General features: G+C 43.4%; 1 protein-coding gene across 2 annotated transcripts in view; it reads left to right on the top strand.

Annotated features, from left to right (window-relative positions):
- The window catches only part of ITPK1 (inositol-tetrakisphosphate 1-kinase), a 135696-nt gene that overhangs the window by 62334 nt on the left and 58833 nt on the right, over window positions 1-14529 (top strand). For both annotated transcript variants that reach the window (XM_035326844.1, XM_035326845.1), the window contains exon 4: window positions 5462-5587. In XM_035326844.1, the coding sequence (XP_035182735.1) occupies window positions 5462-5587 (126 nt within the window). The remainder of the gene's footprint in view (window positions 1-5461; window positions 5588-14529) is intronic.

Here is a 14529-nt window from a genome sequence, read left to right as displayed (position 1 = left end):
GGGGCAGCTCCCGCAGGATTTGGCTTAGCAGGGGGGAATGAGTTGCTTTGGTCCTTCCCTGGTTTTATCCCAAGAGCAAGCAGGTTTCCAAGCCAGGCTGTAGCTCCATACTGCCTCTGAGGATCTCACGTGCAGGGGTAGAAGTAGACATGCACAACCATTTTCCTGCTTTCTGCCCCCTTCCTTTCAAACTCAAACATTTTCCCTCCTGTAATCAGACTTGCCCGTGTATTTCTGTTTCCTTTACTTTCTACAGTGCAAAGCAGTGAACTTGGCACTATTGATCTTTACTTCTTCTCTTCCCTCTCCAGAATGCTTAAGATATTTTTGGAGCCTTTCATCTCTGAGCTTTCTGGGGAGAGAGCAGTGTACGCCAATACATCAGCTGTCAGTCTTCAGCTTCTTGAAGACCTGGCTTTCTAACCCACAGCCCGTGCCTGTTTTTCAGCGTGACTCGCACAGCACTGATGCACAGCGGAGCTAAACAGCAGGGCTGTGGCTGGGGAAAGAAGAGGCTATGTTTTACAATGTTTTGGGACAAATTTGTGATAAGATGCAGGGTAGAAAATAACCTCAGCAGAGAAAGGTGGTGACTATAACCTGGAGGTCTACATTCAGTGGAGTTGAAGGAGGAGAATTATGATTGAACTAAACCCCACGCATTTTGGGGTCAGTGCAGCCGTAACGGAATGCCCAGCTAACAGGATACAATAGATGTGTGTAGAAAACACCGTATTCAGCCTCGGGGGTCAGGGAGCAGAGAGGTCGAGTCAGGCTGGTGCTACGCGTCCGGTTCCTAGGGAGCAGGATTCTGTGCCAGGAAATGCTGGAACTGCCACACAGACTTTGGGCTCTGGGTTGGGGAAGTGTTGCAGAGCATTGATGGCTTTCTACCAGAAGGGAGGGAAAATGGGACAGAATTTCCCCTTTTGTGGCATTTAATTAAACTTTCTAGCACTTGAGATAATGTTGATCTTGCGTCTGTCCAGTGAGAAGGCTCAGAATAAAGCTATCACCTCTGATGGTTTCTCCTTATCTTCAGTCACCCCCTTTGGGTGAAAGTTTCACAATTTCCTCTGCAGCAAGACAGGCTGCTTGCAGAGGCGCACGCACGTGTATTGTAAGCAGCAGATCAAATAAAAACCCGAAACAAAGCCAGAACAGCGGTCTGGGGAGTGGAGGTCATTAGCTGCTTACAGGCTGGGAGCAAAATGCTTGAAGAAAAGGAGGTTTATTTTATTTTTAATGGAATTTAATTAAGAGAAAAATATGAATAAATGGAAAGGTAGGAATGTGTTGTAAATTCCTCAGGGATGTAGCAGGGGGCAGATCTCATCTTCAGTTTGGAGAACAGGACGGGTTGGCATTAAGGCTTCATTTCACACGAATGGTAATGCAAAAATTATTTCTGCAAAAGAGCTTTAAAGAAAAAAAGCAATCCTGCTGAGCCAGGTTCTGAAATACAGTTGATGATAGCATGGATGGGAACGTTGATAAAATTAAAAACAAATTTTAGTCATTTATCTAAATGATTATTTTTTTCTAAATCCAGCATTTGCAGGGCTGTTTGTTTGTTTTTCCCTGACTGAACAATTCCAGATCTCTTCCCTTGGACCTAGCTTTATTTCTGAACTCTGCTCCCAGAGCTGCCGGCGTGCGGGGCTGCGGCTGGGACCGGGGGGAGCAGTGGCACGCCGCCCGTCCCCACGATGCGGATGGATGGCCAGCGTTCCGGAGAAAAACAGCCCCAAGACTTTAAACAAATTACGCTTAATGGAAACAAACTTCTTTTGCCCTCCTGTATAATGATTTTGGATAACGTGTTGGCTGTGTGTTTGGAGGACAGCAGAAGGAGGGGAGGGAGGAGGAGGGCAGCGATGGAGCCGTGCACACACAACTTGCTTTGGAGGCGCCAAGAGGTTTCTAAGCATGGCTTGCTTTTTAATTCCCAGCCAGCTTTTCTACTGGAAGGTGAGCAGTGTAGTGATGAGAGCATTTATCTAGCAGTTGCTTTCTTCTGTATACGGATTTGTAAAACTTGGGAAGGCAAATGCCTCATATCTGGTGTTTTCTACAAATTGTGCACAGCTTTGACGCTGTCTTCCACGTCATTCACCTGATCTCTGCTGGGTTCTGGTGGTAAGTAGCAATGGCATGAAACCAATACCCAGCTGGCTTTTTTTTTTTTTTTTTATGAAAGCAGAATAGGAAATACAGACCATAGCCTACTTTGCAGAAGAAAGCACGCCATGGCTATGGTTTCTGTTTTTCAAGCTAGTGCTGATGAATCTTTTCTCTCCCTTCTGTTGCTATGGCGTTAGTTCTGTTCAAAAACAAACCTTGGGGTGATCATGTCAAATGCAAAGATCGTTTGGAGAGAGAGATGCTGAAAGAGAAGGGAAGTAGGAGGGCTCAAATTCCAGCTGATGACAAACAATGAATCAGTGTTTGCCTCAGCAGAGGGCCATCAGAAATTTTGCACTGTACTTTCACTGACTTGTGATTGGGTCTGATACTCCACTTGAAAAGGCTCCTTTTTTCCCCCCCTCAAACCCTTTTTTTTTCTCCAACTCTTTTTCCTTGGTATATAAAAGGAAGGTGGAACGCTTCCAAATTCCACACAGCTCAGAAATATTTGCTTTCCACAGCATGGCCCGGAACACAGAGAACTTATTCTTGCAAGCAGTTTGATCCTCCAATCCACAAAATCTTGGATCAAATTTTGAAGGTTTGTGTGGCCGAAATGTACCTGCTGCCCTTGTTGAGCCACTTGAAGTGATCGCTGAGCTGCCCATGGAGCAGCTGCCTGAGCGTGCTGCCACGTCCAGGATCACTTTATTTGTGAGGGAGGAAGCTGAGCACGGTTACAGGGCCCCTTTTTAATACTTTCTGATTTGCCTTCACAAATCCTGGTAGGTGCATTCTGTTTACATGCTTGGCATATGCCTGTTGGTTTTAGCTGACACAAGTGTTGTGAGGAAGTTATCCTGCCCAGATGTCTTATGTTTCTGGAAAACGCTCTGCTGAAAATGCCTGCACATGCCTTGAAAGCTTCTTCTATTCTTGGGTCAGGGCTGAAAGGGAGGACTGTTTTCTTGGGTTCTGAGTGCTTCTGTGCAGATCGAGCTGCAACTGCAGTAACAACGTGGTGGGGTAACCAATCTCAGATACTTGCTTCTCACTGTTTTTCAAAGTGGAAGCCCTGAAAAAAAGGATTAATTCACGTTTTTGTACTTTGGCAACTGGGAACTTTCCGACTCTGTTGAATGGATCCTTTGTTTTGGAGTTTCCTTCCAGATGCGATAGACAGATGAAAAAAATCAGGAAAAGCTGTGTGATTATCTGAGATTTCTTTTAAGGATATTAACTATTTTTTTGGAACTTGGTTTCAAAAGTTGATGGTCTCCTTCCACATCCTTAGCTAAGCTGCAACTCGCATCATTTTGCCTTGATTCTGCAGACACTTAGGTTTGTACTGCCCATGGGAGCCTAAATGTGCTAGCACAACCAGGCCTCCTGCGGACTGCCTTGCCATGCCCCTGAGCATCTCATCAGGTCCGTCTTGTTTGTCTTTGCTTTTACATCACCTTCCCATACAGAGGGTCTGCTGCCTGCCTGTAAACGGTGCCTCCAAGTCTCCTCAGAAGACGTGCAATACGTTTTCCAGTCTCATTAGGATCTGCGTGAGTACTTCAAAGATAGCACTAGAGCCTCCACCTGTGACCATTAGCAGGAGCATAATGTAATGTGCAGGCAGAGGTGGTCTCTGCTGGGAAGGCTGCTTGTGTCACAATTTGACTCCGGTTACTTTGCTCGAGTAAGCCTGGAGTGCCTAAACAGCTACACAGGTCAGTGAGACCAGCAGCTGGAGTATTGTCAAAAGGCTGTGAAATTTCTGCTGCTTTAGTTTTGTTGGTGCTCGGGCTCCAGCCATCCCATCCCGTCTTACCGTTACTTTCCTTAAGGCACTCCTTAATTCAAAGCAGAGCCATTTCTACGCAATGGGAAATTGTATCCCAAGACCCAAGCTAACGAGACGGTGAAGATGGGGCATCTCCTGGAACAGAGCACCCACAGCCTCTCCTGGCCATTCCTCCTCTCCCTGCCGGGCACCCCCTGCAGTGCCAGAGCGAACAGGAGCAGAGGCAGCCGTGGGAAGAAGCGTGCCCGTGCCTGTAGGAGCAGATGCCATCTGCAGTTTACGCAGCGTGCATCTGTCTTCCATTTCCAAGATGTTCCACTCTGCTGTTTGCAAGCGTAAGTTGCTGCTGCTGCAGTGCCTCTCGCCGCTGCTGGAGGAGCAGCAGCTGATGTTGTGGCGGCTTTCGTGCTGCAGGCAGCCTGGCATGTTGGCGAGAATGTGAGCCTGCTTGGTTATTTGCACTGTAAAAACGTTCAGGTCCGATAAGTCGCTTTGTGGGATTGGGATGTTTGGTAGGGACCTGAGGAGGTCTTTAGTACGTCATCTCGATCAAAGCAGATTGGGCTTTAAATTCAGATTCAGTTATTTAGGGCTTTGTCCAGTCAGGTCTGAAAACCTCAAAGGGTGGAGATCCTCCGGCCTCTGCGGGTCTCTGTGCTGCAGCAGGGTGGTCCTCGTGGTGCAGGGTTTTTGCTCATGTAGCAGGAATCTTTACTGCTTTGATTTATGGCCTGGTGGGATGAGTCTGAGCTTTCACAATGACATTAGAGTTCTCTTAGGGCTCATGTCTGCATCCCGTCAGGTCCAGCAGCCCTGTCTAAGATTCCTCAGGAGATCCCTACCTCCACCCTCTTCCAGCACAAGTAGCTGCTCTTCTCCTTGAACCCTGCCTTGGTACTGGGGACCAAGCCCTGTGACACATTGCCTCTGTTGTTGGGCCCTTCCCTGCTGTCTGGAATTTCTGCTGAGCCCATCCCAAACCTGTGTTCCCCTACCCAGCTATCTGCCAAAGCATATTTGCTGTGCTCTGGGCACAGTGCTCCTCCCTACAGCTTGGTGCTCTCCCTGCAGCAGATGAGCCTGCAGCGATCCTCAGCTGCATATTTGTTACCTGTGTTACTGCCCTGGGTGCTGTTCCGTGCAGTCCCAAAGGCTGAAGGGCACGGTAGGCGTTCCTCTTATTAGCGGCACTAATTATTGTTGGCTCATTCCTTTTGTGTGTACGTGTAACTACGGGGAAGAGAGCTGAAGTGGGAAATACTTGCTCAGGGTGGAGAAGCAGCACGATAGGCCTTTGGATGAAGGATGCTTGGCAACAGTTTCACCACTTCTTCATGAAGTTAGCTGTGTACTGCTGAGAAGCAAATATCTGAGTAAAGTTTTTCGTCAGCCTATGACATGTCATTTCTCAGGGGTTTAGGTAATATACCGAAATAAAGGCAGCATGTGAATGCCACCTGTGTGATGGGAACGCCTTGGACAGGGACAAGAGGCTCAGATCCTCCACATTTTAACAAAAGATTTCTCTGTTCTCTTCAGCTTGACCTCACCAAACCCCTTGAAGACCAGGGCCCTTTGGATGTGATCATACATAAACTGACAGATGTCATCCTTGAAGCAGACCAGAATGACAGCCAGTCACTGGAGTTGGTACAAAGGTTCCAGGTAAGTGGCTCTTTCACAGCCCTTCTGCCCTTCAAGCAGGAGGGTGATCTTGGTGCAGCACAGTCAGTCTCTTCTCTGTGTGGCTGGTGATCTTTGATGAAAAGAGCTTTCAGGCACACTGCTGCTCTGCCCTAGAGAGCCCACCAGAAATGTTGTCAGTCTACAATGGACTTTCACCTCTGGATAGGTTTTACATTGCTTTGGTAAGCTTAATAATAACTGGTTTCCCACAAAATGTTTTCCTGATGTTGTTTCAAAAGTGCTGGTGTTGTCCACAAGGAAAAGCAGGTGCGTGCAGGGTCCTTTACCTTTATCTGTCCCTGCATGATAGAAGATACTGAATTAATTTGGCCCAGTCCTGTCCAGCTGTCCTGCTTCTCAGAATGCTGATTTCTATACATCAAGGCTAGTGTCAGCATTTCTGTCCTCTAATACAATCCTGTTCTATTAACTTTTTTTTTTCTCAAGGTACAGAGAACTGTTTTCCCAAAGAATTTCTATCAGTAGTCTGAATAATGATGCATTTATCATTTTAAAAGGTGGTGTTCCTGGTGGATAGCTTTGATCAAAGGTATATTCTTTTCTTTCAAAGAGAAGCAAAGTTAAATAAGGTATTTTGAGAAATGTATGAAATATGCTTGTGTCAGGTGGAAAACCAGCTCAGACAAATTCTGCAGTTTTGACAACTTTGCTGTCTTGGGAAATCATGTTCTGTTTGCTCTGCTTAATGTTCTACTCCTAGTAATGCAGAAAATACTGTACTTAATGGAGGAAATATTCTCTTTGCTTCTCCACTTCCTTCTACCTGCCTATTATTCAAATTCACCCAGGAGATGAAAAGTTTGGCTTGTGGGTCTGGCCCTCTGGCACCAGTTCTCTGAAGAGCAGATGAGTAGCATGGGCAGCCATTTCCCTCAGCACTGGAAATTTCAAATGACCAAAGCAGCATATGGAGAGATGGACTTCAGGGACACTGTGCTAATGCTCACAGTCTTTGCCCATTTCAAACGCCAACTAATTTGGCTTCACAATGCATATATTATGGGTAACAGCTGATGCCCAAAGATGTAAAAGGGCACACGCATTGAGGGCACACAGAGCTGTGTAAAACTCATGAGATTCAGGATTCCCAATCCTTACCACATCAGTTGCATTCTTAAGTTTGAGGCATAGAGATTTGCGTCTTTGTGTGATACTGTGCAACCTCCACTGTCCCCTGGAAAACATGCAGACAGGGAAATTATGTAAGCATTAGAGAACAGTTAGTGTGTGGAAATAGTTAGTATCTGAAACATGTTTCTTTTATTCCTGAGCAAGAACTCTTCAATGGTTACTGAACACTTCTGGTAAGGATTTCAGCTAGTCGGCTTGGAGCATTTAATTGCTACGGTCTTAGGCTGTTACTTTTACAAATATCTGAGTGAGGTCTGGAAGAAGCAGTGCTAAGTGTAGAGGACATATTTTCCTAAAGCAGCACGTAACCGCCAAGGTGAAGTTCAGTATGAAATGGGGCAGAGCACTGTGCAGGGAGAGCCTCGGCTTTGGCTGAGAACTTAATGGGCTGTTCTGTCGGTGTGACAGCTGCTGCACCAGTGGAATGCTATTAGAGGGAAAGTGACCTGCTACAGATAAGTCCCTTGCCCCAGTAAATTTCTTAAAGTAATCACAGTATGATACCTTGACATTACTCTCTGTACCTTTGCAAACATTTAAATAACTTAATCCATTATTTTTGTGTAGCTGAAATACCGAAGCTTTGTTTTTAAACCTATTTCAATTAGAATAGTGAAAACGTGACTTTTATCTAATGAGTCTGTGGGATAGATTCTGCGAGTGCTGAGAGACAAGCAGTGTATACATACATATATGCATTTATTCTTTAGTTCAGGGACTTGTTCTTTGTATCTTTTTTGATAGCACTTGCAAAAAAATCATATCACCTGAACAGAGATGCAGTGGCCTAAAAATAACAGAAACGCCCCCCTGTGAAAATGTTAAAACCCAAATAAACAAAACTGAACCTACAAATGAGAAACCTAACTCCCGCAGCTGAAGTCTCTTCTAACATTCTGAAATGCGTCAGAGCTTAAAACTGTATCACCAATCTTATGGGAGTTAATTTCTTTCAGATGCTGTTATCAAATACAGCAGTATTTTTTTTTAACTACAAACTAGAAATTAAATTGTTTTTAACTTTCAGAAATGATAAATATTTAATTTGCATATAGTGGTTAATAGAGCATAAAAAAAGTATTTTGAATATTCTGTTTTCAAAGCTTTGGTCAGGAAGAAGGTATTTTATATAGTACAGCTTGGATTTTTTTCAGCAAATCTAAGTTAGTTTCAGTATGCAACTTCAGTATTCAGGGTGCAGACCCCTGGCTTAGAGCGGTGTTCACTTGGGGTCAGCATTACAGCCTTCGCTATTGCTGGCAAATCACAAACTGCTCATTTCAGGGCAGCTCAGAAATAGCTGTGCTGAAATCGCTCGTACCACAGCACACAGGATGGGGACCCTCCCGGTCCTGGGGCTGCTGACCTGCCAGCATTGCCCGCGGTTGGGGCTCACAGGCTGTGAATGGTGCTTCTGTTCCACCTCTGCTGCCCTTCTCCAAGACAGGGCTGTCCATGTCCTGCTGTGAATTTACTGACTGCTCTCACCTGTCTTGCAGGCTGTTAACTTCTGTGCTCAAACTGCGTTAAAACTTGTTTTAGCAGGTTTAAGTCATAGCCAAATAAAAGCTAAGCTATCAGACTGATATTGCCCCAGAATACTGATTTATCGATTCGAGCGTAGCCTTGCGTGCCCATTCAACAGTTGAGTCTTGCCTCTCCTCTCCGTCCCATTAGAAATAATAAAGCAAGTGTTGCTGTATTCAAGGTAATCCCATGTTAAACGAAGCACGAGAGTAGTACTGCTATGCTTTGCTGTTTCTTAGGACCGTGCTGCAGCTCTTGCTGTCTTTGTTAATCTTGGATATCACAGATCTTTCTTTTCAGTGGACCATTAACAATCACACCCCCACACACACCTTAAGATTTGGGGCAAAAAAATCGGCCTGCTCCCTGTGTGTCCCAGCCCAGCTCTTCTCTCCCATACTGCCAACTTCAGCTGTGTTAACATCACCACCCCTGTTTCCTGTGCCTGATTTTTTTTGTTGTTGGCAGCATGGCCCTTATCACACACAGTGAAGAGGAACAGGAGACCTCCCAGGTCAGTGATTTGGGCTGGGGATGTGCTTCTTGAGACACGCTAACTCATGTGGAGTTGAGAACAGTCATCTCAGATACACCAGGGAGTCCTGGAGAGTACTAACAGAGGTATTTGATACGGGAAGTCAGATCCATTCTGTGAGATTTGCATAGTGATGAATTGATTTAAATATCTGCATGGCACGAGAGCATTCTGTTTTGTTAGGTATTTTTGCAGACCTGCCTGCTGCCTGTAATAGAGTATAACAGAGAACCAGAGGGGAAGCAAATTACACTGGAACAGGGTTAGGTTACAGTAGAGTAAAACAGAAATAATTGTAAACCAGGAACTGGGTAATAGGGCTGAAATTCAGTCTTCTAGTCTGTTACCATCTCCACTGTTTTGTTGTTGAAGAATAATCTGCCTTTCTATGCCTCAATTTACCATCCCCTGTTCATAAACTGATCCGTATTTATTAATAAAGGACTTTGCCATTTTCCTGTAAAAAGTTCTCATATGCTGATGGGAAGTTGGAAGTTTTCCTTCTGGTAATAGTGGAAGTTTGGATTGTATGTCAAATGTTGGAGAAAGCAAAGTATTGCTCACATACCTGGAGCATATGCAACACCTAAGTCAGAGCACCCTTAAATTGTCTGCAGATCTGTTAATTAAAACACAGCTGTATCATTAGAAAATCTCTCTCCACAGTAATACCTGCTTTCTATATTTTTTTTCCAGAGCACAAGTAGTAGAGACAGATGGAATTGAGGATAAGGTCTGAGCAAGTCAGATGCAGAAGAAATAGTTCCTTGTCTCATGACCTGATTGGTTAATACCAACTTTGTTAAACAAATTTGTTCAACTAACAGTTGCATTGTATGGGAGAGAAATAAACGGGGTGAAAAATACAAATCATTGTCTTATACCAGACTTCTGTGCAGGTGAATTGTGCTCATGTGTTAATGACTCCCCTGGTCTGTCATCTTTGTTTCATGTCACTGGTAATGATGGGTTTAATCTCTTTTGAACATTTTTCCTTGTTGGAATTTGGCATTACTGTGCAGGCTTTGGCCAGGCATCTAGAGCGGCTGCTGCAGGGCGGCCCTTAGAAACTTAATTCTTCTTACAAAATGCTTGGATACAGCTGGCTAGTGCCTTCAAGGCCCTCATATTTAGGAATATTAAATTGAACTGCAAATGACAATAATCAAAATCCCAAGTACGTTAGAGAAGAACTTGATGTACTTTCTTTTCTCCCTGTTGCTAATCCTTGGTTGTTCAGTACACAATGTATTATCTAATGTATCTATTTCTTGAGGATGCCATCTTCCTGCAAAGAAGTAGAATATAATGCCTAAAGAATTAGAGTGGAGTTCTGGGGCGTGGGTTCAATTCTCGGCTTTGCTGTGTGCATAGCCGAGCATAGAGCCCATTTGCATCCCCAAGTTTTTATTCTACAAGTCATAAATGAAATAAGATAGCATTAGCTCCTTTCTGAGATTAATATGAGGAGCTCTTTAATGTCAATTTAGGATGGCTGGGATAAGGATTTTTTTGTCTGTTTGGAACTCTGATATGAATTTGTAGTAGCTGTGATTACACCTGATTTACAGACCAAGGGCTTTTAGCTGAAGAAGACCTTGGGAATGAGCTTTCCGAGGTCTTCATACTGCTTGGATGTGTGGTCTGGACTGCGGTTCCTCTGGAGAGTGTTTGCAGCTGCAAATCATGCTCCGCTTCACTTAAGATTAGTGATGAGTGCTTGGTGATCTCCTCCAAAGCTGCAATGAAGACCAAGTGCAGCACCAAGTGAAGTTCATGAAGTGCAAAGTGAAGAAAATTTCCAGTTTGCTTCATAGGACACGTAGGCCCTTACACTGCAGAACATAGAGATGATTAGTCTCCCTTCCTAACCACAGCAACGCTGGGCTTATCTGATTGAACATAGATTATTTGTCAGCTAGTAAAAGCAAACAACAAAACCATTAAAGTCCTTGGTGGTTCCTTCTTGACCAGAGGAATGTGGGGGAGAAGTCAGGTGGGAAGAGTCCCAAAGGGTCCCTTTCACTTGCTAGTGCTTGGTTTCCTTCACCTTGATAAGAAAGAGAACCAACCTACCCCAGGTCCTGCCCTCCAGACAAAGTTTATGACTTTGAAAGTTGAGTCTGTTTTGGCTGGTGTAAGCCACTGCTGACTAGGGAATCTTTGTTATGATTATAGCAAAATACTCCCTGAAGAGCTGCCTGTCAGCTATACAGGGGCTTGGGTAGCTTTATTCATTGCAGCTTCCTACTTGTCTGTTCCATTCAGATTGATGGCCCAAGTGATGGAAAATCAATAGGGTTATTAATTTGTCTTTCTGACATTTTTTTTGAACAGGTTCTCTTTGCATTAGTCCTCTTGAAAAGATGGATCACAAACGGTTTTTATTCCTAGGCCTCTGCTGTCAGGTTGATGAAAATTGAAAATGTTTCCTATCCCTCTCTTCATCCTCTCTAGCCCTGCCCCATATTTCCTACTGTTGACTCTCCTACCCTGAAGTTTTCGAGGAAGAGCTCTTCTGTTCTTTATTCATTAGAACAGTATAGGGCTGGGATGAAGGGAAATTAGGGAGATATTTTGGCAGTAGAGAAGTTAGGTATTACTCATGTTCAGGAGGGGGGAGTGCGTTGTTCTTGCTGCACTGATTGCTTTCATCAGAAGTATCAGCTTCAAAAAGATGATTTGGGTATGTACTTGCGGAGATGATGCCAGTGGATTTTTAGTGTTTCCTCTCTCCTCTCTCCTCTCTCCTCTCTCCTCTCTCCTCTCTCCTCTCTCCTCTCTCCTCTCTCCTCTCTCCTCTCTCCTCTCTCCTTCCTTCCTTTCTTCCTTTCTTTCTTTCTTTCTCCTTTCTTTCTTTCTCCTTTCTTTCTTTCTCCTTTCTTTCTTTCTCCTTTCTTTCTTTCTCCTTTCTTTCTTTCTTCCTTTCTTCCTTTCTCCTTTCTTCCTTTCTCCTTTCTTCCTTTCTCCTTTCTTCCTTTCTCCTTTCTTCCTTTCTCCTTTCTTTCTTACTAGCCCATTGTTATTCTAGTTACCATCTTTGTACTCTGAAAATACTTGCGTGATTCTTTTTTCATGTGCTCTCTTGAAAAAAGGGAAGTGAAAATCAAAGGAAACTTCCAAAGCTTAGTAGCTTTTTTCTTACTGGGGGGGCAGGGAGAGAGAGAGAGGGAGTTGAAATGGTCTATTTACACTTGAATTCACAGGGCAGTGCCTGTGTTTTTCCCATTTGAAAAATAATTATCTTATATTGGTGTTGGAAGAGCTTTGTAAGCAGGCAGAATTAACTAAAAATCTCCCAAGTGCTAACTGTTGTAGGATAGCTTTCTTGGGGATAGGTATTTGCAAAATTAAGCTGTGGTGGACTTTTGAAGGAAAATCAGGGAAGCTGAGTACTCAGAAAGTTGCTTTCAGATGTGAAATTAATAGAAAAGGAACAGAGGAGGTTTCTGTCCACTGCCCTGTGCCACCACCCTCATCCCTCCCAACCACTGTAGGAATCTTTTAGGTTTAAAGAGACAATTTTGAGATCAGTGTTTATTCAAGATCCACTTTACCTGTACCTTTCCTTCTGGAAAGAAGTGCCCATGAAAAGAAAGCATCACCACCCAAGATAATGAAAAGGAGCTTTTATAATTTAAGGCTGAATCTGATGCAAAGTCTTTGGATAAATTTTGTTTATGTCTATACATGTTTTCTCCCTTGGAAAACATCAGTTTGTTGTTGTAAGCAGTCATCTCTGTGTTTCTGTACACAGGAAAACAGAAATCTAAGCACTTGCTGTTTCATTTGCTAACATTTTTATATGGAGCTTTTGTTTAATATTAAACAAAAGGTTATAGAAGTTTTATTACTTAGTAATAAAATCGAGTCAATGAGTCAGTGAGTATCTCTTATCATCTAATGACCTAATATTTGCAGTAGATACTGTATCAACTTTCTGTTAAAATATTAAAAATGGAAAAAAAAATCATTACCTTTTTTGGGTAAAATGACAATTCTGTTCTCATCTATATCTATGCTTCTCAAGAAAAGCTGTTTTTTAATCTCTGGGCTATATCCAGAGGTATTTAATAGGGAACATCAGATGCTTGGTCTCTCATTTGATTCTCTCATTTGAAGCTCTTTTGATTTCAGGTTTCATTGCTGGCCTTCTGCCAGTAACAGGGCCGGTACAGAGCATTACTGAATGCCAAGCCTGGAGTACAAATAAAGGAGGATCTGCTAAAAGTCCTTGTTTTTTTTTTTTTTTTTTTTTTTTCCTCTTGTTTGCTTTTATTATGTCAAAGATTAGGAAGAGGAAAACACAGACATTGTCTGGGTCAAGCTGAACTGCAGCCCAGGGACAGCCCTTTCAAAATACTGCAGGGAAGCCTAAATATCCAACAGATTGTCTGGGTTGTTGGAGTCTGCAGTTGGACACCAGTCTTTGGTAAATCCATCACAATAAAGTTCAGTTCTTTTGTTGGAATGACCAGAGAAGAGCTGAACAGTAAAAGCTGAAAGGTTGTGCTTTATGAATACAGTCCCTTGGCTTCAGTGTTTCTTCCTTCTGTCTGCAGCTACTCCATTTTCAAGTTCATATTTGTAGAAGCGCAGCTGCTGTCAAAATTCTTAGATGCAACCATTTCATGTTCATTGACAGATCTCTGTTTCTGGTGGTGGAGCTATTCTGTGCCATGGGAAGAGTGCTACTACTCAAACTAAATCAAGTTTTCTGGTCTGTTAAGCCATATATTCAGAAAAATGTGGTGGCTGAGTGTGCAGCAGTTCCTAGTAAAGAATCAAAGTATACAGAAGGTCTCATAGTTATAACCACAGTTATTCCTTTGAAGCTGATTTTTTTTGTATTGTTTTCTCCTGTTGTGGGATATAAGTGATAAGGTTTAGATTTGATTTTCTTTTAAAGTGTTTTTCTGCACACAGATACTGAAACTTTCCTTTGCATGTGCTCAGAGTGTTGGCAGCATGCATGCCCAAGGGGAGGCCCGGCATTTGCTTTGGGGATCCCACTGCAACTCAATGCTTCTGCTTTTGAATGCAGGGTTAACGCTTTGTGATGGAAATCCAAGTAACACACAATGCCATGAGAACAGATGCAGAGTTATAAGGACCTGAGTGCATTTAAATGCTTCTGTCCCTCAAACAGGGCTGCTCTTCAGGAGTTAACCACTAGCTGTGTCAAGTAGAGATGCCCTATACAAATACATCAGCCTTGTTCTGTGCTGACAGACTTCTGTGCTTCAAAGAGCAGGCTATTTCTGGATTAGTTACAATGAGAGCTGTGTAGCCAACCCCCAGAAGATTAGCTCTAGGAGACACTCACTTCTGGTCCTGGTCCTTTGCTTTACTCAGTTGATGCAGGTTTTTATTGCCCTTTGCTGACAATCTCTGAGCTTTACTATCCCTGTGCCCTGTGGCTGACTGCCTAAGCCTATAAAAGAAGAATATCTGAAGAATACTTTGTGAAACATGTTTGATGCCAAGAAATTTTCTTTTATTTTTATTTTTTAATAAAGAAAGCTTGTGTTCAGGCTCCTGTGTATGTTTGGCAGGGCTGTTGTCTTTCACTGTGAAGTTCTTTTCAACAGGGGAAGGGCTTGATAAAGTCCTCCAGGCTCTAAATGGCTTCTGAGAAACAGCCCCCACCTTCATGTTCTTCAGTTATTTTGTGTTTGCCTTCCAGAGCTCTTTGGAGTCTCCTTAA

Source organism: Oxyura jamaicensis, chromosome 5 (assembly GCF_011077185.1).
Source record: "Oxyura jamaicensis isolate SHBP4307 breed ruddy duck chromosome 5, BPBGC_Ojam_1.0, whole genome shotgun sequence".
In the NCBI taxonomy this organism is placed as follows: Eukaryota; Metazoa; Chordata; class Aves; order Anseriformes; family Anatidae; genus Oxyura; species Oxyura jamaicensis.
This window is presented reverse-complemented; position numbering and strand designations above follow the sequence as displayed.